This window comes from Ornithorhynchus anatinus, chromosome 3, assembly GCF_004115215.2.
Source record: "Ornithorhynchus anatinus isolate Pmale09 chromosome 3, mOrnAna1.pri.v4, whole genome shotgun sequence".
NCBI classification, from domain to species: domain Eukaryota; kingdom Metazoa; phylum Chordata; class Mammalia; order Monotremata; family Ornithorhynchidae; genus Ornithorhynchus; species Ornithorhynchus anatinus.
The window spans coordinates 114454772-114482205 of record NC_041730.1 but is presented as its reverse complement, the minus strand read 5'-3'; the positions used below and the strand labels follow the sequence as shown (position 1 = coordinate 114482205).

General features: G+C 48.7%; 1 protein-coding gene across 6 annotated transcripts in view; it reads left to right on the top strand.

The window, feature by feature from the left end:
- Positions 1-27434, top strand: part of ZMIZ1 (zinc finger MIZ-type containing 1) — a 485263-nt gene that overhangs the window by 286327 nt on the left and 171502 nt on the right. For all 6 annotated transcript variants that reach the window (XM_029061647.2, XM_029061650.2, XM_029061652.2 and 3 more), the window contains 2 exons: positions 7436-7549; positions 26906-27011. In XM_029061647.2, the coding sequence (XP_028917480.1) occupies positions 7436-7549; positions 26906-27011 (220 nt within the window). The remainder of the gene's footprint in view (positions 1-7435; positions 7550-26905; positions 27012-27434) is intronic.

Below are 27434 nucleotides of genomic sequence, written 5' to 3'. Positions count from 1 at the left end.
TCATTTATTGAGCACTTACTGCAGAGCACTATACTAAGCACTTAGGAGAGTACACTATAACAATAAACAGGCACATTCCCTGCCCATAACGAGCTTACAGTCTAGAGGGGGAGACAGACAATATAGATAAATGAGTTACAGATATGTATTAAAGTGTTATGGGGCTGGGAGAGGGGATGGATAAAGGGAGCAAGTCAGGGTGACAAAAAATGGAGTGGGAGAAGAGGAAAGAGGGGCTTAGGGAAGACCTCAGGGAGGAGATGTGCCTTCAAAAAGGCTTTGAAGAGGGGGAGAGTAATTGTCTGTCATAGTTGAGGCGGGAAGGCATTCCAGGCCAGAGGAAGGACCTGGGTGAAGGGTCGGCGATGAGATAGGCAATATAGAGGCACAGGGAGAAGGTTTGCAATAGAGGAGTGAAGTGTTATGAGCTGGGTTGCAGTAGGAGAGTAGCGAGGTGAGGTTGGAGGGAGCAAGTTGATTGAATGCTTTAAAACCAACAGTGAGCCTCTAACCCAGCTAATAATAATGGTATTTAAGTGCTTACTATGTGCCAAGCACTGTTTTAGGTGCTGAGGTAGATACAAGATGATCAGGTCAGACACAGTCCATTTCCCACATAGTGCTCTCTGTCTAACTGGGAGGAAGAACAGATACTGAATTCTCTACAGAGAAGGAAATCGAGGCACTAAAGTTGTCTTTTTTTTGTTTCATCTTTCCATATGTATCTGTTGCCCATCCCTTCCCGTTTTCTTTATTTTTAGATTCTGAGCATCCCCAGTCAAGGGGAAAAGGGATGGGCGGGCAGGCATAAACTTTCCCAGAGTTTAGTACAATGCTGCGCACGTAGAAAGCGCTTAACAGATATTACCTTAAGTGCTTTGCCCAAGGCCTCATAGCAGCTAAATAGTGGAGAGGGTTAGCCCCCAGCTTCTCTGAATCTGGGACCCAAACTCTCAATCCTGTAAGGGAGTGACCCTGTAGCCAGACAAGAAGGGTCCAGAGCTAAACATCTCATTCGAGGACTTCCACTGACATTGGGGTAGCCCTTTCAGGAATGATAAGGATTTCTTGAGTGGCGAGCTTGGAGTGGGACAGCTTTGGACAGAGACAGGGTGGCCAATGTCAGCCCTCCGGGAAACCGCTTGTACTGATTCAGGCAGGCAGTTGTAAGTATTGAGCACTTACCCTGTGCAGAGCACTCTGCTAAGCACTTGGGAGAGTACAGTGTAGCAGACACAGTCCCTGCTCACAACTCCACCCGCCAACCCCCCGCCCTCCAGCTCCTCTAACTCCATGCCAGATAGGGGCAACCATGATCCTAGTGACAGCCCAAATCAGTTAGTTCACCAGGACTATTGGCCTTCAATGAAGCCAGAACCCATCAGAGCAGCACAGACAGCTTGAATGGGGGTGTAACTATCCGGGGTGAAGTTAGAAGAGAACTGGCCCCACCTAGGCACGAAGGTTTAGGGTCATAAAGGGAATCGGAACACTTGCGCGAGTAGCACCAGCCGTGGTAATTTAATAGATCATCGTAGAAATAAATGGAATAACTCCTTCAGCAGCGTTCAGCAGTTTGCTACTCAAAATTGTCTTATTTGCATGACTTTCCATTTGAGAGGCAGTTAGGCTATGGTAAATTAGGTTCGTGTGTTCAACGCCTGACATATTTCATAGGAATAGGGGGGGGTTTGTGTGTGTTACCCCCCCGTTTCAAAAATGTGTAAGTTTTGTAAATTAAAATTCTGCATCTACTTTCCATGGCAGCAAATCAAAATACATAAAGTGGAGTTTCAGCTGTTTTTATTTTCCTTGCCTCGCTGTCATGTTAGTGTCTAGATACATTCATAAAATAACAGTCACCCATGGTAATTGCTCTTAATTTGGAATGGTTTATTGTTCCAGTACTTTGGGGCTTTGTTGTACCTAAAAAACCTTGTGTGGGGGAAGCATCTGTACTCTGTGTCGTGGATGTTGGTCAAGGTGTTGGAACCCGTTCCCAATATGGGTATTTATTTTCTTCCATCCTTCCCTTCTCCTGGTAGTTCTTGTCTGGTCGATGTGGAGGCCCTCTGGAAAATGTTGTGCAGAAAGAGGATAAATATGTGTCCCTGGAGCCTATCAATAATAACAATTATGGTATTTGCTAAGCGCTTACTTTGTGCCAAGCACTGTTCTAAGAGCTGGGGTAGATACAAGATAATCAGATTGTCCCACGTGGGGCTCATAGTCTTAATCCCCATTATACAGATGAGGTAACTGAGGCACAGAGAAGTGAAGTGACTTGCCCCGGGTCACACAGCAGACAAGCGACGGAGCTGGGATTAGAAGCCACATCCTCTGACTCCCAAGCCCGTGCTCTTTCCACTAAGCCACACTGCTTAGACGGTGGGATGGCCTCAGCTCTTCAGTGTAGCAGCAACCTTGACTCGAGACCAGAGCCTCTTTCTGCCAAAGAGCAGAAGCAGCATGGCCTAGTGGATAGAGCCCGGGCCTGTGATTCGGAGGATTGGGTTCTAATCCTGGTCCCGCCACTTGTCCGCTGCGTGACCATGGGCAAGTCACTTCACTTCTCTGTGCCTCAGTTCCCTCATCAGCAAAATGGGGACGTTCTCCCTCCTACTTAGACCGTGAACCCATGTGGAACCTGCTTTTCTCAGTATTTAATAATAATAGTGATGGTATTTGCTAAGCGCTTACTTTGTGCCAAGCCCTGTTCTGAGCACTGGGGTAGATACAATGCAATCAGGTTGTCCCGCGTGGAGCTCACAGTCTTCATCCCCATTTGAGAGATGAGGGAACTGAGGCCCAGAGAAGTGAAGTGGCTTGCCCAAGGTCACACAATAGAGAAGCGGCGTGGCTCAGTGGAAAGAGCATGGGCGTGGGAGTCAGAGGTCATGGGTTCGAATCCCGGCTCTGCCGCTTGTCAGCTGTGTGACTGTGGGCAAGTCACTTCACTTCTCTGGGCCTCAGTTACCTCATCTGTAAAATGGGGATTAAGACTCTGAGCCTCATGTGGAACAACCTGATTACCCTGTATCTACCCCAGTGCTTAGAACAGTGCTCTGCACATAGTAAGCGCTTAAATACCAACATTATTATTATTATTATTAGCAGACAAGTGGCGGAGCCAGAATTAGTGCCAACGTCCTCTGACTCCCAAGCCTGGGCTCTTGCTACTAAGCCAAGCTGTATCTCTAGTTTGGTCCTTGACACATAGTAAGCTCTTAAAAAAAACCCACAATAGTTACACTTATTATTATTACCAATTCTCTTATAGAGTACTTTCACAACCACTTAGTAAAGTGCTCTGCACATAGAAAGTGTTCAATAAATAATAATGATGGTATTTGTTAAGCACTTACTATGTGCCAGGCACTGTACTGGGCACCAGGGTGGATACAAGCAAATTGAGTTTTATAAATTTTATTTTATTTTGTTGAGATGTACATCACCTTGATTCTATTTATTTGCTATTGTTTTAATGAGATGTTCTTCCCCTTCATTCGATTTCTTGCCATTGTTCTTGTCTGTCTGTTTCCCCCGATTAGACTGTAAGCCCGTCAAAGGGCAGGGACTGTATCTGTTACCGATTTGTACATTCCAAGCGCTTTGTACAGTGCTCTGCACATAGTAAGCGCTCAGTAAATACTATTGAATGAATGAATGAGTTGGACACAGTCCCTGTCCCATGTGGGGCTCACAGTCTCGATCTCCGTTTCACAGTGAGGCAACTGAGGCCCAGAGAAGCAAAGTGACTTGCCCATGGTCACACAGGAAAGCGGCAGAGCCGGGACTAGAACCCATTACTTTCTGACTCCCGGGTCTGTGCTCTATCCATTGCACCATGCTGCTTCCGCCGGGGTGGCCGGGTGTGTACTGGCTGCTGGAGAACTGGTCTGACCTGACCTAGGGGCCAACTGGGCAGAGTGCCCTACCTGTGGGTGAGGCTGTGGTGATACCAAGTAGAGCTTACCCACCCAGCCTGCACAGGAGCAGCCCTTACCCTGTCTGTGGTCAAGAACGTGGACTTTCAAACTTAATGTCCAGACGGAGCTGACAACAGATGGGGAGAACTGAAGGAAAGAAAGGTTGAAGGGATATTAGATTGCAGATATGTGGGGAGTACAGCCCTGCTCCCCTTTCTCATGGATCAGTCACGCCTCTTAGTGTCGTGTTTAGCCTCATGGCTTTGTCCTTGAACTCTCGTCGGGGATTCACCGAGCAAAGGATTGAATCTGTCCATATTGTCTGCTGTGAAATTACACTGTACAGTGCTTAGTGCTCTGCACACAGTAAGTGCCCAATAAATATGATTAATAAGAATAATAATAATGTTGGTATTTGTTAAGCGCTTACTATGTGCCGAGCGCTGTTCTAAGCGCTGGGGTAGACACAAGGGAATCAGGTTGTCCCACGTGGGGCTCACAGTCTTAATCCCCATTTTACAGATGAGGTAACTGAGGCACCGAGAAGTGAAGTGACTCGCCCAAAGTCACACAGCTGACAAATGGCCGAGCCGGGATTTGAACCCCTGACCTCTGACTCCAAAGCTCTTTCCACTGAGCCTTCCATACTCTTCTTCTTCAATATCATTGAGAAGCATTCCCGGAGTAGTCACAGAGTGCACTGCACTGAGCCAAACACCATTTACTACCCACCTGGATCCATCTCTTTATAAAACAACTTCCCACTGAGTCATTCCCTCTGTCCGGAATAAACAACTCAGAAAAAGTTGGAATGGGAGCTAAATATTCACTCATTCATTCATTCATTCAATAGTATTTATTGAGCGCTTACTATGTGCAGAGCACTGTACTAAGCGCTTGGAATGAACAAGTCGGCAACAGATAGAGACGGTCCCTGCCGTCTGACGGGCTTACGGTCTAATCGGGGGAGACGGACAGACGAGAACGATGGCAATAAATAGAGTCGAGGGGAAGAACATCTCGTGAAAACGATGGCAACTAAATAGAATCGAGGCGATGTACATTTCATTAACAAAATAATTAGGGCAATTAAAATATATACAGTTGAGCGGACGAGTACAGTGCCGAGGGGATGGGAAGGGAGAGGGGGAGGAGCAGAGGGAAATGGGGGGAAAAGAGGGTTAAGCTGCGGAGAGGTGAAGGGGGGGCGGTAGAGGGAGTAGAGGGAGAAGGGGAGCTCAGTCTGGGAAGGCCTCTTGGAGGAGGTGAGTTTTAAGTAGGGTTTTGAAGAGGGGAAGAGAATCAGTTTGGCGGAGGTGAGGAGGGAGGGCGTTCCGGGACCGCGGGAGGACGTGGCCCGGGGGTCGACGGCGGGATAGGCGAGACCGAGGGACGGTGAAGACGGGGACCTTCCCCTGTTCATTCATTCATTCAATTGTATTTATTGAGCCCTTACTGTGTTCAGAGCACTGTACTAAGCGCTTGGAAAGAACAATTCGGCAACAGATAGAGATAATTCCTACCCAACAATGGGCTGACAGTCTAGAAGGGGGACCCTTGGGCTTCTGGGAAATGGACCCGTGTCTTTCAGAAGGGATGTTTTGGGGACTTCTGTGGTGTTAGCACCAACAATTCCTACCATTGCCTCAGAAAGAACGGCGCTCTAAAAACGCAGGTGTCAAGCCAGGCCCTCTAGGTGAACGTATTCACCGGGGACGGTGAGAGATTGGGCTTTGGGGCAGAAGGATCCGGAATCCCTCACCCAAGAGCAGCCTTGATGTCGAGGAAAGATGTGGCAGGCGAGTCTGGGAGGCAGCACACCTGTGTTCCTTTCAGATGGTCACTGACCCCTCCAGGTACAGAATTAGGTGATGGGTCTTGGCTCGGATCCAACCCTTATAACACAGGAAGGCCCTCGAATGAGAGCTGGCTCTCAGCTCACTGGAACGGACAGCTTGTGAAAACCAGACTGATGATGCAAGTAGCCTAGGTTAAGCATGGATAGGAGGCGAATGGGCTGCCACTCAAGGAGAGGCATGGGGGCTCAGCTTGCCGTGTGGGCCAAGGTCCTCTCTTTATAATAATAACAGTAATAATGGTGATATTTTTAAGCACTTAGTGCACGGAACTGTACTAAGCACTGAGGTAGGTACAAGCAAATCAGGTTGGACACAGCCCTTGTGCCACATAGAGCTCACAGTTTCAACCTCCATTTTACAATGAGGTAACTAAGGCCCAGAGAAGTAAAGTGACTTGCCCAAGGTCACACAGCAGACAAGTGGCAGAGCCGGGATTAGAACCCAGGTCCTTCTGACTCCTGGGCCTGTGCTCTATCCTCTAGGCAACACTGCTTCTTTGGTTTCGGTACAGCCTCCTTTTTCTACACTGAGATGAGCCAACAGGTCGGTTTGATGTCATGGGACCCAAACCCTCTTGGCTTCTTAAGACTTTGCACTGATCAGAAGCTTAATGGTAAACCAACTCTGAGTTGTAAAATTCTCTCGATAAGTAGAGAGTAGTCAGTTGTATTTATCAAGCACTTACTGTGTGCAGGGCACTGTACTAAGCATTTGGGAGATTACAGTGTAACAATAAACAGACACATTCCCTGCCCACAATGAGTTTAGAGTCTAGAGGGGGAGAGAGACATTAATATAAATAAATAAATTACAGATATGTACATAGGTTCTGTGGGGCTGGGAGGGGGGAGCAAGTCAGAGCAATGAAGAAGGGAGTGAGAGAAGAAGAAAGGAGGGCTTTGTCAGGGAAGGTCTCTTGGAAGAGTTGTGCCTTTGGGAAAGATTTGAAGGGGGGGAAAGTAACTCTCTGTCAGATATGAGGAGGGAGGGCGTTTCAAGGCAGAGGGAGGACGTGGGCAATAAGTTGGCGGCGAGATGGATGAGATTGAGGTACCATGAGAGGGTTAGCATTAGAGCAGCAATGTGTGTGGGATGGGTTGTAGTAGGAGAGTTACGAGGTGAGGTAGGAGGGGGCAAGGTGATGGAGTGGTCCCTCCATTGGGTGGGGGCTGTGTGTGAATGTGAGAAGCTTTTCCTGTGGCTTCCCCAAGTTTTCAGCCAGAAAAGAATCCCATCCTTACCATTTGGAGTGTCCATATTTCCCTCCTATTTGGGGTTCACCGTGCACCCACAGGTTATGATGCCTTCCATACTGGGACTTCCCGGTCCCTTGTCACACTTTGTGACATCCAGAGAAAGATATCTAAAGCTCTGAGAGTGCCCCATTCACCCAGGAGAGCCCCACTCCCTCTCCACAGACCCAGGGTGGCTGGCAGACCCCCACCTGTTGAGGACCCCTGCTCTCCCACTGGACACATTGCAGCTCACGGGCTTGGGAGGGGAAATGCTCCACTTTCTGCCTCTTCTCTGCTTTTTGGCTCCTGAGGCAGATGCTGCTTGGGTTCCCCTGCTTCTGTTGGGCCTACCCTAGTTTGGGTGAGTCAATGCCGAATGGCCTCATTTTGTATTTGTGTTTCCCCTTTTCAGCACTTACAGAATCCTGCCAACTTCCACAATGCTGCCACGGAGCTCCTGGACTGGTGTGGGGATCCACGAGCCTTCCAGCGGCCCTTCGAGCAGAGTCTGATGGGATGTTTGACGGTACGTTGACGTGCAAGGCTACCCAGCCTCCCCTTCTTTCCCTTTTCTTTCTCCTCCCTCTCCTCTTTGTCCCCCTCTGCCCTCGTGGCCCTGCAGGCTGCTGGATCTGGACTTGGATCTTAGGAGAGCAAAGCCTCACATTGGTCATAATTCCCATATCTTCTCTCCCTTGGCTCTCCATCTGCAGAACGGCGTGGACCAGTTATCACGCCCCTTGTTGCGTTACAACAAGTTAAAAAAGACACACTGCTGATTTCTGGGAGCCTGTATTCCGGCCGACTAGCAGCGATAGAGGTCCAGCCAGATACACGCATGTGTATGTTTTGCCTTGGCGCCAGACCATCAGAGCTGGCTAGAAATCCGAAGATTTTGTTGAGCCCTGAAAGGATAGTGTTTATTTCTAGCGTCTGTCCTTAAGCCTCTCTCAACTGTTAGAGATGAGAACACAGCAAGACACTGAGGAGAAACCAAGGTGGTCTCATCTCAGTTCCTGCACGTCCCCTCTGCCCTCCTCTTTTCTGATATTCCCAGAATAATAATAATTGTGGTATTTGTTAAGTGCTTGCTATGTGCTGAGCACTCTTTTAAGCACTGGAGTAATCAGTGTGGACACAGTCCCTGTCCCATCTGGATCTCTCCATCTTAATCCCCATTTTACGGATGAAGTAACTGAGTCACAGGGCAATTAAGTGACTTGCCCAAGGTCACCCAGCAGACAAGTGGCGGAGCTGGGATTAGAACCCATGTCGTCTCTCAGGCCCATACTCTTTCCACTTAGACCACGGACTCCGGATGATAGTTTCGGAGGAATCGGATTACCGTTTTCTCAGAATCTAGAAATGGGCAAGCAAACTATAGATTTGTTCAGTGGGGGAGAGAGTGAGTGGCCATGCCCTCCTAGGACTTTGGCTTTTGGTTTTAACTTGCATCCTGGTTTGGGGCCGTGGCTAAAGGTGCATAGGTTGGGCAGCTTTGACCGGAAGGCTGCTGTGTTTGCAGAGGGTCTCTGCAGCCTTGGCTTTGGAAAGGGCTGATGTTTTGCCGCAGATGGAGAGTGTTTCACCCTTGTCCCGGCTGAATCAGCCTGGACTCAAGGGAAGTCGTCCATAGGCAATATGACAGTGACCTGGCCGGCCCCACTTATGTCTGATCTGCCGTTGCCTCACGCTCTCTCCTATAGAAGCACCGTGGCCTAGTGGGATAGAGCACTGGCCTGGAAGTCAGTTCCAATCTCTGTTTTCTGTGCCTCAGTTACCTCATCTGTAAAATGGAGATAAAGACTGGGGCTCTGTCCAACCCCATTTGCCTGTATTCACCCCAGCACTTAGTATAGTGCCTGGCACAGTAGTAAGCACATAACAAATACAGTTATTATTATCCTAGTGTTTAGCACAGTGTTTGGCACGTAGTAAGTGCTTAATACATGCATAATCTTAGTTAATGATAATAAATCATGCTAATCATAGTTAATATACTTGTTAATCACTTACTGTGTCCAAGTGCTGTTCTAAACACTGGGATAGATACAAGATAATCAAGTTGGACATAGTCCCTGTCCCAGCTGGGGCTCACGGTTTTAATCCCCGTTTTACAGATGAGGTAACCGAGGCACATAGAAGTTAAGTGATTTGCCCGAGGTCACACAGCAGACAAGTGGCCAAATCAGGATTAGAACCCAGCTCCTCTGACTCTCAGGTCCGTGTTCTTTCCACTAGGCCACACTGCTTCTCTACAACTACCTCAGATTCAGAAACACATTCAACAAGACTCCCAGACTCACACGCTAGCTTCAAGCTGCTGCTCAAGTGATTTTGTTTTTTATGGTACTTAAGTCCCTAGTATAATAATAATAATAATAGTGGTATTTGTTAAGCGCTTACTGAGAAGCAGCGTGGCTCAGCGGAAAGAGCACGGGTTTTGGAGTCAGAGGTCTTGGGTTCGAATCCCGGCTCGGCCACTTGTCAGCTGTGTGACTGTGGGCAAGTCACTTAACTTCTCGGTGCCTCAGTTCCCTCATCTGTAAAATGGAGATGAAGACTGTGAGCCCCACGTGGGACGACCTGATTCCCCTGTGTCTACCCCAGCGCTTAGAACAGTGCTCGGCACATAGTAAGCGCTTAACAAATACCAACATCATTATTATTATTATTATTATTACTGTGTTCCAGGCATTATACTAAGCACTGGGGTGGATACAAGTAAATTGAGTTGAGCACAATCCCTGTCCCAGCTGTGACTCCCAGTCAGAAATCCCATTTTCCAGATGAGGGAACCGAGGCCCAGAGAAATGAATTGTCCACGGTCACACAGCAGGCAAGTAGCAGAGCCGGGATTAGAACCCGTTACCTTCTGACTCCCAGGCCTGTGCTCTATCCACTACACCATGCTGTTTCTCATATTGTTATTACTATTGTTATTGTCTGTCTCCCCTGATTAGCAGACAGCAGATTAGACTGTAAGCCCGTGATTAGACTGTAAACCCGTCAGAGGGCAGGGACTGTCTCTCTCTGCTACCGATTTGTCCATTGCAAGCGCTTAGTACAGTTCTCTGCACATAGTAAGCGCTCAATAAATACTATTGAATGAATTAGACCGTAAGCCCGTCAAAGGGCAGGGACTGTCTCTCTCTGTTACCGATTTGTACATTCCAAGCGCTTAGTACAGTGCTCTGCACCTAGTAAGCGCTCAATAAATACTGTAGAATGAATGAATGAATATGTGCCAGGCACTCTAGTAAGTGTTGGGCACCGTGATGCACCCCAGTTTCTTTTCCTTACCAGCCCAGCCTAAAGAATGACAACTTCCTGAGCATCAGCAAGAAGAGAGAGCTGGGCAGAGGGGAGACACGGCCCCTGCCCAGAAGACCGAAGAGCCAGGCTGAGCGGACTGGCAGGCATTTAGCGGGGGACTTGGAACGTCAGGCCCCCGGTGACCTAGAGGAGACAAAAGCTGTCATGTTCTCACGCTTGGGCTCCCATCACAACTCTCCCGTTGGCTGGGATTCTCTTTCTGACACCAGGAGGTTCGAGCGATGACAGGGCGAGGAGGAGGAATCGTGTTTGGATCAGATTTGGGAGTAGCTGCGAGGAGGGAAGGAGGAGGAGGGAGCTGTTAATGATAATAATAATGATAATTCTGGTATTTGTTCAGCGCTTACTGTGTGCCAGGCACTGTACTAAGCGCTGAGGTGGCTACAGGCAAATAGGGTTGGACACACTCTCTGTCCCACATGGGGCTCACAGACTTAACCCCCACTTCACAGACGAGGAAACTGAGGCTCAGAGAAGTGAAATGACTTGCCCAAAGTCACACAGCGGACAAGCGGCAGAGCCGGGACTAGCACCTTCTTACTCCCAGGCTTGTGGTCGATCCACTACAGACCAGTAGCCTCCTTTTTTCGTTTTTAGTGGTATTTGTTAAGTGCTTACTACATGCCACTGGGGGAGACGCAGGCTAGTCAGGTTGGACAAAATCCATAACCCACAGTCTTATTCTCCATTTTATAGGTAAGGGAACTGAGGTTCAGAGACGTTAAGTGAATTGTACAAGGTCACACAGCAGACAAGTTGTAGAGCCGTGATTAGAACCTAAGTCCTTTGACTTCCAGGCCTGGGCTCTTCTACTATTCATTCAATAGTATTTATTGAGCGCTTACTATGTGCAGAGCACTGTACTAAGCGCTTGGAATGAACAAGTCGGCAACAGATAGAGACAGTCCCTGCCGTTTGACGGGCTTACAGTTCTACTAGGCCACACTACTTCTCACCGTTACCTTTGGAGGGTGACATCACCGCTTTCATCCGGTAAAAATCAACGGCACCACGGCTCCCGGTCTGCAGCCGAGGCAGATTATTTGTTCTTATTTCTGCAATCCCTAAAATGACCTTTGAAAACAGATTCCTTCTGAGCACCATTACTTTGGGGATATAAATTAAAAACCACTTAGCCCCTGGCATCATTAGGACATTTGCATTACACACAGAGCTTCTAAGCAGCTCACACACTATTAATAAATGACCCAGGAACTTCCACAAACATCAGAAAGTCTCATCTGCTCACAATGTGGAGAAGAACCACATTGCTGGGTTTTCTTTTGGGTTAGTTTTTTTCCCTGAAACATTTTGCAAAAATGTATAAGCTTAACTGTTCCCTTTTAAAGGAACTTTTATTAGTCTTAATCAACTACAGGCTAAAAGTTTCCATTGTTCTCTTTGATGCCAGGTTCTTTTCAACTTCAAACCATTCCCTCCCTTTCTCCCCCAACTGTAGGGAGTGTAAAATTCCGGGGGTGGAGGGCGGAGGGGGCCACCCCCTTCCTTTAGCACTGCACCTCACTTCAGTCGCCTGCCACCTGCCCATGGAAACTCCTCTTTCTCCTAACCCGACCTTGCACTTCATATCCCGCAACATTAGATTGGACCAGCTGTCTTCCTTCCTTCCTTCTCCAAGAGATACCTGGTGTGGTTTGAGTAGGCAATTTTTCTGGCCCAAGGGGCATTTGGTGAGGCTGCCTTTAAACCCAGTCCTTCCCTTTTCTCCAATTTCCACTGGTCCCTTCCCTTCCTTCTCCTCTCTCCCCTTCCCTCCCCTTATATCTTACCCCTTTTTCTGCCTACTCCTTTTCTTTCCCTCCCCAATCTCTGCTCCCCCTTCCCCTTTTCCCCCTTTCTCCTTTCCCTTTCATTCAGTTCTCACCTCCATCCTTACCTCCTACACTCCTTCTTGGTCACCAAGAACCTCCCCCTTCGCTTTCCAGCTGAAGCGGCCCGCTCAGTTGGCCCACTCACCCTTTTACATCTACTTCAGGCACCTGACCTGCTTTTAAGCCACCCGTTCTCTTATCTTTTGTCAAATCCTCACTCAGATGCCTCTTCTTCTGAGAAGTCTTGTACTGACGCCCACCCTTCAAAGCTTCCCACGCCATCCGCTTTGCTACTGCTCCATTCATGACTCTCTGCGCTTCTCTGGGCTCTTTTGGGGGAGGGGGCTGTGTGAGAGAGAGAAAGCGAAAGAGAGAGAAAGAGAGGGATTCAAACTATAGAAACAAGCAATCAAGGCCACCCTCTCCTCTGTTGCCTTGGCCTGGCTATAACCTGTTTAGACTGAGCATGTCCTGAGCGATCCTTCACCCACCTTACTCGAGAGATGAACTCTACTGCTAGTTTCCACTCTGTCAGTCAGTCAATAATATCTATTGAGTGTTTACTGTGCGCAGAGCACTGTACTGAGTACTTGGGAGAGTACAGTGGAAAGCAGTGTGGTCTAGTGGATAGAGCCCAGGTCTGGGGGTAAGAAGGACCTGGGTTCTAATCATGGCTCTGCCACTTGTCTGCTGTGTTAACCTGGGGCAAGTCAGTTCACCTCTCTGGGCCTCAGTTCCCTCATCTGGAAAATGAGGATTAATAATGTTGGTATTTGTTAAGCGCTTACTATGTGCCGAGCACTGTTCTAAGCGCTGGGGTAGACACAGGGGAATCAGGATGTCCCACGTGGGGCTCCCAGTCTTAATCCCCATTTTACAGATGAGGTAACTGAGGCACAGAGAAGTTAAGTGACTTGCCCACAATCACACAGCTGACAAGTGGCAGAGCTGGGATTCGAACTCATGACCTCTGACTCCAAAGCCCGTGCTCTTTCCACTGAGCTACGCTGCTTCACTGTGAGATCCACGTGGGATAGGGACTGTGTCCAACCCAAACCCGATTATCTTCTAACTAACCCAGTGCTTAGAACAGTGCCTGGCACTTAGTAAGCGCTTCACGAATACCATAGTAATAATTATTATTATTATCTGTAAAATGGGGATTAAGACCATGACCCCCATATGGGGCAGGGATTGTGTTCCACAGGGTTACGTTGTATCTACCCCGCCATATTGTACAGTGCCTACCACATAGTGCTTAACAAATACTACAGTATCATTATTATTATTATTACTATTATTATTATTTTAATACATTAGAGTCGGTGGACACAATTCCTGCCCACAAGTCCAGAAGCATCAGCAGTGAAAATAAAGCAGTGTGGCTTAGTGAAAAGAGTACAGACTTGGGAGTCAGAGGACATGGGTTCTAATCCCGGTTCCGCCACATGTCTGCTGTGTGACCTTGGGCAAGCCACTTAACTTCTCTATGCCTCAGTTATCTCATCTGTAAAATGGGGATGAAAAATGTGAGCCCCACGTGGGATAACCTGATTACCTTGTATCTATCCCAGCGCTTAGAACTGTGCTAGGCACATAGCGCTTAACAAATACCATCATTATTATCATTATTGTTACTATTAAAGATGAGCAAGAAAGCCATCTGATCCCTGGGAGCTGAGGGGTGGGATCTGTGTGTTTCTTGTGCCTGACTTGGTGTTCCCTTTTTCCCCGGGGAGTGGGCTGGGACGACTTCTGCCGAGACAGTTCAGTGAGGTTTGTTCATTCAGTCGTATTTATTGATCACTTACTTTGTGCAGAGCACTGTTCTAAACACTTGGGAGAGTACAATACAACGGTAGACACATTCCTTGCCCACAACGAGCTTACAGTCTGGAGTGGGTGAGACAGACGTTAATCTAAGTGAGTGAATTACAGATATATACATTTTGGTTACCTTACATCAGAATTTTTGTTAAGTGTAATCCCAAGAATCATCTGAATCTTCACTGTCTTCTGATTTGAACCGGGGCTTCCGGACACCTTTTTTCCCATCGATTTCCCCCCCCCAACCCGTCGCCGGAGGCCTGTTGGTTGGAAGGGAGAAGGGGCAGAGAACAATCTTCAGCCCCAGTGCCCAGGACAAGTGGCCTGGAGCAGTGGCCAGGCCCTCGGGAAGCAGAGCCCGCCATCAAAGCCCAACCGCATCCAGCTCGAATTCCGAACCTCTGCAAAGGGCTGGACTGTATTCGGAGAAGCCACGGAGCCCCTGGGAGTCGTCGTTCCTGGTTAAATAACTCTCCAAGCTAGGCTCCAGCAGCTCAGCATTTTCCCATCATTTCTCTTTCCTGGCAAGACTTTTTCAACCCCTCTTCCGCCCCCCAAAAAATAAAGTGGAGCTTTGTGGGCAGGAGTCTTGGGGTTGGGACAGGCAGGCCCCCTTCTCGGAAAGAAGCTTGCAGGGAGTTGCGCCGCATGGAAAATAGTGGAATGCCGGCTTGGACGGCGGGGAACGGATAGAGGTGATTCGTTCGTTCAGTCGTTTTTATTGAGCATTTATAGTGCGCAAAGCACTGTACTAAGAGCTTGATGCGGGAGGGGCCAGTCGGTCCTGAGAGTGAGGTGGACCTTGGTCTCCGTCTCTGGACTTCCACTTCCGCAGGTCGTCGGCCTCTCCCTGCCGTCTCGTCTTCCTTCTGGGAGTGGCAGGCTTCCCCGAGGCCCAGAAGGGAAACCGACCCTTAGCACAAAGTGGGTGGTGTGTGGTGATTTCTCGACCCCTTGCCAGGTGGTCCCAAACACCCCATTAATCAGACCTTTCCTTAAGTCCATTCTCTGACCCGCGGAAGGAACAATCCATTAGATTGCTAACTCCTCAAAGGCAGGGGCCCTGTGGGTTGCACCTGTGTCGTTCCCTGGTTAACATGTAGTACAATACTTGGCACCCGGGAGTGCTCAGCAACTGGGTAGATGGGTCAGTTGATTCAGTGGAGGTGTGAGACGGACTAGCATGCTCAGTGATGGGAGCGTGAGGCATCAGATAAAAGGAGCTCTCACTGGGGCTGTTGGATTCCTGGGATTGACCGTCACCCCTGATGGAACGTACTTATCCTGGGTCAGCACCCTGTGGTGGTGTCAAAGACGTCAGCCGGGCTTCAGGGGAGAATTTGGAAGCAGAAAATGCCTCTTTCAGTCGAGTTACTTTCCTTCGTTTTCCCCCGAATCGCCACCCTTGAGCTAGTGCCCCGTGGTCTTTCTCCGGGTGAGGAGGGTTCCAGTTCCAGAAAGGCTCTGTTGTGTCTGGAGGGCGGCCACCTCCCACCGAAACAAATGGCAAAGTCCCCAGAGCAGGTGCTCAGACAGAGCAGTGGAAAAACCCCTACTGTTCAGTCCGGTGGCCCATCACTGCTCTGAGGTGACAAAATGGATTCAGAACAGCTTTGTTTTGGAAATTGCTTCATACCTAAGCTCATCCTCTTTGCCCCCACCGTCCTTTCCTCTGCCGTTCATTCAGTCGTATTTATTGAGTGCTTACTGTGTGCAGAGCATTATACGAGTGCTTGGAAAGGACAGTTCGGTAATGGAGAGAGACAATCCCTAACCAACGGGCTCACAGTCTAGAAGGGGGGAGACAGGCAACAAAACAAAGCAAGTGGATAGGCATCAATAGCATCAATGTAAATAAATAGAATTATAAATATATATACACATTAATAGATATACACAAGGGCTGTGGGGTGGGAGGGGGCACAGGGAGGGAGTAGGGGCAATGGGGAGGGAAGGAGGAGCAGAAGAAAATGGGGTCTCAGTGTGGCCTCTGATGATGACGTTGGTATTTGTTAAGCGCTTACTATGTGCCGACCAGTGTTCTTAGCACTGGGGGAGATACAGGGTAATCAGGTCGTCCCATGTGAGGCTCACAGTCGTCATCCCCATTTTACAGATAACTGAGGCACCGAGAAGTTAAGTGACCTGCCCAGAGTCACCCAGCCGACAGGTGGCGGAGCCGGGATTAGAACCCATGACCTCTGACTCCCAAGCCCAGGTTCTTCCCACTAAGCCACGCTCTGCCATTCCTCCCTTGCCCACCCCCACCTCTCGTCGCCCACCATCCCTCTCCCCCCCATTCCTCTCTTCCCCATCCCTCCTCTTTTCCCCAGTCTCCCTCCCTCTCTTCCCCTCTTGCCCTGTCTCCCCCTTCCACCTTCCCTCTGTCACCCTCTCCCCCCCTGCCTGCCACCACCTTCCTTTCCTCTTCCCACACCACACTCCTTATATGAGCTCCCGTTGCGCCCGCAGACGTTGCTGTTGGGATCGAGGGCCTCGCTGGACAGGGCCTGACTCAGACCTTCCTGGAGAGCGAAGGGCAGGGGGAAATGAGCGAGCAATTGGAAGTCAGAGAGCGAGCGACGGTGGGGAGGACCGGCCCCTGTGACATCCCCAGAAGTCAAGGGAGCTCTCCTTGGCAGGTCCCCCTGAAAAGCAATTTTCTCCGCCGCCCGCGGTAAAAAAAAAAACCTCAGTAATATCTTTGCCGAAATAGCAGCCCCGGAAACGCAGATCCTGCCCTGATTCAAAATAAATTGCTTTTAGGTCCTTGAAGCGTGGCTTTGTTGGAAAAAGCGCTTTGACAGAAGCAGCGGGCAGGGCCTGCACAGCTCTTCTCTGTGTTCTTAGAAATAAAGCAGAAATTTCAGCCGTTCAGAGCCCAGTAACTTTACTGCTTTCGGTTCTCCTTCCTAGAATATGAATATCCCTATTGTCCAGATGAGGCTCTTAAGGAGGGGGGCGAGGTGGGACGGAGCGTTTTCTCAGAAAAATGATCCCGCACGGTTTTCCTCGTCTCAAGCCCCGGGTTGAGAAGAAAATTCACCCGACGCTAGGACCCACGTATCCTGGGCTGTGGACAGGGGGGTGGGACTCGGTTCAGGTGGAGGTTGGGGTGGACGTGCCCATCGGTTGACGCCTCCCTTGCACTCCTTCTTCAACCCCTCCTGCCACTGAGCTCCTCGTACCCCCTTGTTACCGGGAAGCAGCGAGGCCTAGTGAATAGAGCACAAGCCTGGGAGACAGAAGGACCTGGGTTCTAATCCAGGCTCCGCCACTTGTCTGGTGTGACTTTCAGCAAGTCACCTTTGGGCAAGTCGTGAGAAGCAGCGTGGCTTAGTGGACAGAGCACGGGCTTGGGAGTCAGAGGTGGTGGGTTCTAATCCCGGCTCCACCACCTGTCAGCTGTGTGACTTTGGGCAAGGTACTTAACTTCTCTGTGCCTCAGTTACCTCTTCTGTAAAGTGGGAATTAAAACTGTGAGCCCCGCGTGGGACAACCCGATTGCTTTGTATCTCCCCCAGCGCTTATTAGAACAGTGCTTGGCACATAGTAAGTGCTTAACAAATACCATCATCATCATTATTATTATTATTACCTAACTGCTCTGTTCCTCAGTTGCCTCATCTGTAAAATGAGGATTAAGATTGTGAGCCCTATGTGGGACAGGGTTTGTATCCAACCTGATTACCTTGTATCTACCCCAGCGCTTAGAACAGTGCCTTGCACATAGTAAGCGCTTAACAGATACCACAGTTATTATAATTATAATATACCGTGTTCTTCAAGCCTCCTTTAAAACCTGCGTCTAGCCAAGCCAGGTCCCATGGAACAAACCGTGCATGACCCAGCATGGCCCGGGCAGAACCCAAAATCCCGAGTTTCTTCCACTTGTTACCTTGTGGAAACTCTTTTTTTGGTGGTATTTGTGAAACGCTTACTACGCACCAGGCACGGTGATAAAATAATCAGGTTAGACACAGTCCGTGTCCCACAGGGAGCTTCCAGATTTAATCCCCATTTTGCAGATGAGGCAACTGAGGCACAGAGAAGCAAAGTGACCTGTCCAACGTCACACCGCAGACAAGTAGCGGAGCTGGAATTAGAACCCGGGTCTCTTAGGCCACGCTGCTGCTTTAAACCAGAGAAGCAGCGTGGCTTAGTGGAAAGAGCAGGGGGTCGGGAGTCAGAGGTCGTGGGTTCCAATTCCGCTCTGTCACTTGTCAACCGTGTGACTTTGGACAGGTCACTTCACTTCTCCGTGCCTCAGTTACCTCATCTGTAAAATGGGGATTAAGACTGGTGAGCTCCGCGTGGGACAACCTGATGACCCTGTATTCGCCCCACTGCTTAGAACAGTGCTTGGCGCCTAATAAGCGCTGAACAAATACCATCGCTGTTAATATCGTTATTATTTACCACTCCCTTTTACGAGTTTCTAGAAACAACAGTAGAAAGAGGAGCCTGCTTTCATCCTCTTGCGTGACTGTTCCTCTTCAACCTCCAGCCTCCTGAATTTCCCCCCCCCAGTTCTTTTGACTTCCGGGGGCGCGAGGGAAGATGGGGGCGAGGGAGAATGAGGGGCCAGGGTAAGGCTTTTAATAATAATAATAATGTTGGTATTTGTTAAGCGCTTACTATGTGCGGAGCACTGTTCTAAGCGCTGGGGTAGATACAGGGTCATCAGGGTGTCCCACGTGAGGCTCACAGTCTTCATCCCCATTTTCCAGATGAGCTCAGAGAAGTGAAGTGACTTGCCCCCGGTCACACAGCTGACAAGGGGCCGAGCCGGGATTCGAACGCGCGACCTCTGAGTCCCCAGCCCGGGCTCTTTCCACTGAGCCTCGCTGCTTTTCAGTGTGCGGCTGACTTCTAATTAGGAAATATCTCCAGTGATTTGACTGCGTCTGGCTAATTTCACGTGGGCCCAAGTGCCGGCACCGAAAGCCAAGCGGGAGTTTAGGAGAAACGGGCAAAAAACGTCCGTGGGAGACCAGCAGGTGGGGCCCTCTTGACTGCTACCAGCGCGGAGATTAATTCAGCGTGTAGCACAATAGAAAGGGAGTTTTTTGATAAGCAGCAGAGGACTGGAGAAGCAAGCCGGGACAGTGGCCCCCTCTAATAATAACAATAATAATGATGACATCTGTTAAGCTCTTACTATGTGCAAAGCACCGTTCTAATCGCCGGAATACGCATCGTCCCAGGACTTCCCGCTGACGCCAGGCTGCGGCGGGGGGAAGCCGTCCCCAGGGGCAAGTGTGGGGAAAAGAAAGAATAGAGTCGGTCGTAGTTATTGAGTGCTTACTGTGTGCAGAGCAGCGTGGCTCAGTGGAATGAGCCCGGGCTTGGGAGTCGGAGGTCATGGGTTCGATTCCCAGCTCTGCCACTTGTCAGCTGGGTGAGTGTGGGCAAGTCACTTCACTTCTCTGGGCCTCAGGTACCTCATCTGTAAAATGGGGATTAACCGTGAGCCCCACGTGGGACAACCCGATGACCCTGTATCTCCCCCAGCGCTTAGAACAGTGCTCTGCGCATAGTAAGCGCTTAACGAATCTCAACATTATCATTACTGAGTGCTTGGGAGAGTACAGTGAAGCAGCGTGGCTCAGTGGAAAGAGCACGGGCTTGAATCATTCATTCGTTCATTCACTAGTATTTATTGAGCGCTTACTACGTGCAGAGCACTGTACTAAGCGCTTAGACTGTACAAATAGGTAACAGTCCCTGCCCTTTGCCGGGCTCACAGTCTAATCGGGGGAGACGGACAGACAAGAACAATAGCGATAAATAGAATCGAGGGGCTGAACATCTCATTAAAACAATAGCAAATAAATAGAATTAAGGTGATGTACATCTCATTAACAGAATAAATAGGGTAATGAAAATATATACAGTTGAGCGGACGAGTACAGTGCTGAGGGGAAGGGAGGGGGGGAGGAGCAGAGGGAAAGGGGGGAATCCCGGCCCCGCTGCTTGTCAGCTGTGTGACTGTGAGCAAGTCAATAATAATAATAATAATGTTGGTATTTGTTAAGCGCTTACTATGTGCAGAGCACTGTTCTAAGCGCCGGGGGAGATACAGGGTCATCAGCTCGTCCCACGTGAGGCTCACAGTTAATCCCCATTTTCCAGATGAGGTCACTGAGGCACAGAGAAGGAAGTGACTTACCCACAGTCACACAGCTGACGAGTGGCAGAGCCGGGAGTCGAACCCATGACCTCTGACTCCCAAGCCCGGGCTCTTTCCACTGAGCCACCCTGCTTCTCTCTGTGCCTCAGTTACCTCATCTGGAAAATGGGGATGAAGACCGTGAGCCCCACATGGGACACCCTGATTACCCTGTATCTACCCCAACGCTTAGAACAGTGCTTTGCACATAGGAAGCGCTTAACAAATACTATTGTTATCATTATTATTATTATTATTATTACGGTATAACGATAGACGCATTCCCTGACCGCAAAGAGCAGAAGAGGAGTTTGAAGAAGTGAAGCTGCCCTTGAAAGGGCGAGAGGTTGTGGAATAACCTGGCTGTGTGTTCTAAAATCAATTCCGGATGGAGGAGTCGTAGCGAGGGAGCCCCAGGGGGCTCTCAGCCACTGTGGACCAACGGAGGGGTCCGCACCTGTGTTGTGTGAGCTCTTCCGTGTCTGTGTATTGTCACACCTCTGAGGAGTAGCAAAGCCTCGCTTCCGGACACTCCACGCACCTGGAGGGGGAACTTCCCAGCCCTGAGAAAGCTGAAAATCGACTGGGAAGGTCATTTGGTCCGGCCTCCTGTCCCTGGCAGGTGCTTGGCTAGAGCCATCCAGGAATAATCATAAAGATCTCCGGAACTGCAGACTCCACACCTCCTTTGGTTCTCTGTTCCAGTGAGCTGTTGTTTTTAATGGTATTTGTAAAATACATTGGGCCAAGTGCCATGCACCGTACTAAGATCTGGGGTAGAGACAAGGTTAGGTCGAGAAAATCAGAGAAGCAGCATGGCCTAGTGGAACCTAGGTGGTAGGTGGAACAGGTATTTAATCCCCATATTACACATGACGAAACAAACACAGAAAAGTTAATTGACTTGTCCGGGGTCACAAAGCAGGTGAGTGACAGAGCCAGGATTAGAATCCAGGTCTTCCGACTTCAATTTTTCCATTAGGCCAGGCTACTCTAACTCTCTCCAGCCAAAAACGTCCTATATCCAACTGGACTATCTCTCTCTCTTCTGCATTTTAAAGCAACAGCATTTTCTTGAGTCCTTTCTGGAAAACTATTAGTCATCATCCTAATGAAAATATGTAAGAGATGATCAGAAAATTGGTATTAATTCACGACCTCCTTCATGCTAAACGAAGCCCAATTCCCTTAACTTTTTCTCATAGGATGTATATGCCATTCTTTTTATCCCGTGTTCACGTTTTCTACCTCCTTTCCATTGTTTCCGCATCTTTTTTTTTTTAATGTGGTGAATGATGCAGAAGATAATGAAAGGATTAATTCCTGGCTTTTGCAAGCCCCTTAGGGCCAGGAATCTTGTCTAATCCTCACTCATGAATTATTTCCCCACAGTGAGTACAGGACTATACACACAGTAACTGCTTAATAAATATTATTATTACTGCTAGCTACTACCTGGAAAGCAGTATGGCTTAGTGGATAGAGCACGGGCCTGGGAGTCAGAAGGACCTAGTTCTAATCCTGGCTCCTCCATGTGTCTGCTGTGTGACCTTGGGCAAGTTGCTTCATTTCTCTGGGCCTCAGTTACCTCATCTGTAAAATGGGGATTAAGAGTGTGAGCCCCATGTGGGACAGAGACTGTGTCCAACCTGATTAATTTGGATCTACCCCAGGACTTAGAACAGTGCTTGGCACATGGCAAGTGCTTAACAAGGACCATTATTATTATTATTCCTTTTGCATATCATTCTTCTCTACCGTATGTCCCAGCACCTTGTTGGATTTTTGAAAATGGTAACATATTGGACAGGGAACGTGACTGCCTACCTTGTTGTCCTCTCCCAAGTGCTTTGCACATAAGTAAATGCTCAATAAATGCCACCGATGGATTGGTTAATAAATACCATGGATTGCTTGATATTGCTGACTTGTAAACAGCTTGTGGCCATCTACATTTCCCTGACCTTTTTCATCTCTGCTTGGGCCTAGCCCATCTTTCCTCCACCCTGTCTTAGGGTAGTTTTGCCTTTGGCCATAGATTTATAACCATGCATTGGTTTGGTTGAATTGCATTCTGTTTATGTAGAAAATATTTCCAGGATATCAAAGTCACTTTGAGCCTCCTGTGCCGAGAACCAAGCAGACACTGATCCACATAAGTGTGTATGTGAGAGAGAGAGAGAGAGAGAGAGAGCGCGTGAACAAGCATGAGCTTGAACAACTTCTCGCCTATGTATTTTTGTGGGTGGATATGCAAACGACAATCTATTTGATATTGATAGGGCTGACGTTTGATGAGATTAAGGCCAGGTCCCGTCTTGGTCCACTCCTGATCCCTTTCCACTTGGCCACACTGCCTCTCCATGCTCTTGGGACTCCCATTAGCCCCTGCTTCATCCCGGGAAGGATTCAGAGCTGGCGGCATGAGGCCTGCCCAACTTTTAGAACATCGGAGTGGCTGTGACTTTAGTTATGGGAACCAACGTGGCTCAGTGGAAAGAGCCCGGGCTTGGGAGTCAGAGTTCATGGGTTCGAACCTCGGCTCTGCCGCTTGTCAGCTGTGTGACTGTGGGCGATTCACTTAACTCAGTTCCCTCATCTGTAAAATGGGGATGAAGACTGTGAGCCTCACGTGGGACAATCTGATTACTCTTAGAACCCAGCGCTTAGAACAGTGCTCTGCACATAGCAAGCACTTAACAAATACCAACATTATTATTATTACTGTTGGATCGTGCTGTGTGTGAGGAGCTTGAAACTGCTGCTGCAGTCATAATGGCCTACTGCTCTTGTCCACCTCTCCTCTGTTTTGGGGTTTTTTTTATTGTGGTGGGTATTGAACACTTACTATGTGCCAGGCACTGAACGAAGCACTTGGCTTCATCTCTCCTTATGGATCTGTCACCAATCCCGACCTCACTCTCAATAGATCGGAGTTGCCTAATGGATAGAGCAGGCCTGGGAGTCAGAAGGACCTGGGTTCTAATCCCGGCTCTGCCACGGATCTGCTCTGTGACCGTAGGCAAGTAACTTCTCTGTGCCTCAGTTACCTCATCTGTAAAATGGGGATTCAGACAGTCAGCCCCATATGGGACATGGACTGTGTCCAACCTGTTTAGCCCATAAACAGTACTTAGTACAGTGCCTGGCACGTAACAAACACTTAAAAGACACCATAAAAAAAATTGCGGCTTGCTGAATTGGCATTTTCCCGGTGCATCTGAAAACACTCTAAAGCACGAGCTTCCTGGAGCCTGGCACCATCAATTAGGTTGGACCAGACCCGACCGCTTGTTCTTTCCTCCCCCGTGGGGAGTAGGGAAAGGATCAGGCAGGCTGCCTTCAGCTTTCAGCCATTCAGTTACGGATTAGCCTTAAGAGTTTGGAAAATATATTAGAGCAGCCAAAATGGCCAGCTAGCTGTTAGAGCCCAAGCCTGCTGGTGATGTCAGATGTTTTCCTGTGACCTAAGCGTACAGATTGTGGTTTAACTCCCTGAAATTCTTCTGGATCTTTACATAGCTGGTCACTGGCTGCAAAGATCGTGCCTCCGGGCCATGCGGTTCAAAGCTATGATGCACAGATGAGAAGGGCTTTTAACTAAGCTCTTGTTGACAAGGCTAGTAGTTTTTGCAGTTTCTACTTGATGATGATGATGTTGGCATCTTTGATGTCCTGGGGCATCTCCTTGGTTATCTGTGTGTTGAGGAAAAACCAATGGAGAGCGCTGAACAGTAAATTCCCTCCTTACTTGTTCTAGATGTGTATAGGAATTCTGTCCCATCTGGGAGTAGTTTCATTTTCTGTGGCTTTTGCTGCAAAAAAAAAAACCTCATTCTGCTTCAGAAGAGAAGACTTAGCAGTTCATGGCATCGGAGAAGGTCAAGCCTCCAGCTAATAGGGGGCAGGAGCAGATCTAGACCTAGGTCAGGAAATGATATTTTAAGGTTTGAAATTCTTGGTGGGCTTCTCTTTATTGCGTGACACATTTCGTGACCCATTTTCCACAGTATACAAGATGGCTACCACAATGCTATTTGCTGCCAGGTTAGTGGTGTTCAGCAGTTTTAGTTTGAAATGAAACCAGCTGTCCGAGCATTTGCACACATTCAGCGTGCAGTCATCTCGACGGTGTCTTCCTTGGTGCCTGACAGATTGGCCATCATTGTCATCCAGTTTCAAAATGGAGGTCTCTGGGAATGGAGTGGGGGAGTGAGGAGCCTCCTGGGCTGTCTATAAATGAAATGGTGACCCCTCTCTTCGATCATCGTGGCGTGGCTTAGTGGCATAGCGGCACGGGCCTGGGAGTCAAAAGGACGGGGGTTCTAATCCCTGCTCCGCCACTTGTCTGCTGCGTGGCCCTGGGCACGTAACTTCTCTGTGCCTTAGTTACCCTATCTGTAAAATGGGGATTGAGACTGTGAGCCCCACGTGGGACGGGGACTGTGTCCAACCTGATTTACTTATACCCACTCCAGCGCTTAGTACAGTACGTGGCACATGGTAAGCGCTAAACAAATATGGCAGTTGTTTCTCTCCAGGGCTTTTAACGATTTAGCAAGGTTACAGTGTGAACGTGGGCATGCGTGCACACACACATACCCATTCACAAACACACGTGCGTGCGCACACCCACACACATGCGCACATATCTCCTCTCTCCCATGAGGAGCCTTTCTGTGAGATTCCCAACCTAACATATTCCTCGTTATGTGGGTGTTTGGTTTGAAAACATTTCCATAAAGCTCTCTTCCATCAGACGTTAAAATGACACCATCCCCACCTTCCAGTCAGAGCGTGTGATTCCCAGCAAGAGGGGTGCTGCAGCATCTGTTTCTCTAGCTCCGGGAGTCGACCCCAAACCCCAACTGCTTTGCCCATTGTCAGTGCTCAAACCACAGGAAGGGATTTCCCAGAGTCTTCAAACAATAGCCCTTCTTAGATGAGAAGCAGCTCTCCGCAGCACTGGACACCAACTCTGTTGTATTATACTCTCCCAACCACTTAGTACAGTGCTCTGTACACCATAGGTGCTCAGTAAAAATCACTGACAGATGAAGTGACTGATTGATTGAGGTCCAGAGATGGAAGATTAAAAAATTTTGGTACGGGACCAATTCCTTTTTCTTTTTCTTTTTTTTTTTTTTTGGTATTTAAGTGCTTCCTATATTCCAGGCACTGCCCCATTTTACAGATGAGGTACCTGAGACCCCGAGAAGTTAAGCGAATGAAAGAGCAAATATGAGCGGCACAGAAGTTTCTGTGCTGTTACCTGAGTTTTTCTAGCTAATAATAATAGTGTAGGGGCTTTGTGGTGGTGTGTGTCCAGCTCCTTGTTCCACTACTGCGTTCAATATTTCAAGCAGATTTCACCAGGCACCATCAGAGCGGTTGTTTGTGCAATACAGCCCTCAGGCTGGCTTGGCTTCTGGCTAAAACCCCCCAGGGGAGTTGTCTTGAAACTGATGTGGTCAGTTTTTTTGTGGGTTCTCTGTTTATACGTGAATTGGAGCGAGCACCCAGATGTGAATAACCCCAAACCGGCTGACCTGAATAATCTCAGCAGCCCTTGGAGTTGGCCAGACCACAGCCCTGCAGGGTGGAGAACCCCCGTGAAGATCCTCCCTGAAACCTGGGGGCAACGTCAACTGCAGTTGCAAAATCCGGAAGAGTCCCTGTGCACACCGGCTCCTTTCTTTTCCGAAAATCCTGTGGTCCGGGTCTGGGCTAGGGAAGGAGCGAGGGGTAATAATCCTCCATAAAGCGGGTCCCCAACTTTCCTCCGATGTTTGCTCAGTAACTAGGGATGCTTAAGCCCCTTTAAAAGTTAAAACTGCTGTGGGAAAAAAACATTAAGTGCTGATCTGCCAACAGTGGCCAGTATTTAGCCTGAAGAGAAAAGATGTCTGTGGGGAGGTCAGGCTTAACAATACACAATAGCAAAAGCATTTATCACCGGATACTGTAGCTCAAAGATGCTCTCTCGCCAGAGTGGATTCTCAAGCCCAGTAGTATCTAAAACCCAGATCTAAATGAGAGCCAAGCCAGGAAAGGCACCCCAGGCCAAGCCTGAAAAGAGCACAGGGCTGGAAGTCAGGAGACCGGGGTTCTAATCCCAGCTCTATCACTTGCCTGCTGTTTGACCTTAGACAAGTTAATTAACTTCCCTGTGCCTTCTTTTCCTCATCTTTATAATGGGGATTAGATACCTTTTCTCTCCTTCTTAGTCCGTGAGCCCTATGTGTGACAGTGATTGTATCTGATCTGATTGTACCGTATCTACCTCAGTGCTTAGCACAGTGCCTTCCATGTAATAAGTGCTTAGCAGATATCACTATGATTGTTGTCATTATCATTACTATTGTCATTATTATTATTATCATTATTGTGTATGGGAAAAAGCAGGTTTCAGGTATGGTTTCCCTTCAATCCGAAGCCTTTTTGCACAGGATGACTCTCAAAATCTTGAAATAGTAATTTTCCATAGTTCATCGTTCTAAGGAACACCCGGGACTATTTCCGGTAGACATTCGGACAGACCAGAAGGATTCCTGCCCTCCAGAGAAATGCCATGCTCGACTGGGTGTTAACTAGGGGCAAGCCACACCTGAGGGAAGTGGGTTCCCCCTGAACCTTAAGCTGGAGATTATGTCCCTGTAATTAGTTGGTAATGACCCTCACCCTCTCTTTTTTCTCTGTCTCTCTCCTCTTACAGGTTGTTAGTAGAGTAGCAGCACAACAAGGATTTGACCTGGATCTCGGCTACAGACTCCTGGCCGTATGTGCAGCCAACAGAGACAAGTTCACTCCCAAATCAGCTGGTAGGAAAAAATAACTCCTGCGTATCACTGACATCTCTTTGAGGGATTCCTAAGTGTGCCCTTCGGGTGCGGGACTTTGCGATGCCACGTTTCCCTAGGTGATGTTGCGTTGCAGACTGGGGGGTGGCCCCGGCCGACGTGTGCCTTCCTTCCTTCGGGGGCTTTTGAAGGAAGCATCTCTCAGGAAACATCTCTTGAGGCATTTTCCACCTCTGCCGGCTTGTGTCTGGGCCTTGGGTGGCCGGTTCTGGGAGTCAAATGGTGTGGACGTGTTAACCTTAGAAAATCGCAAAGAGGTTTGGAGCCCTAGGGTCGCAGAGAACCTCTCTCAGTTGCCTTCAGATGAAATGGTTCGGGACTCGGTCTTGGGGGAAATAGCCCTGGTCTACCCCATCTCTGCTGTTCTGGGAACTTATACAATTT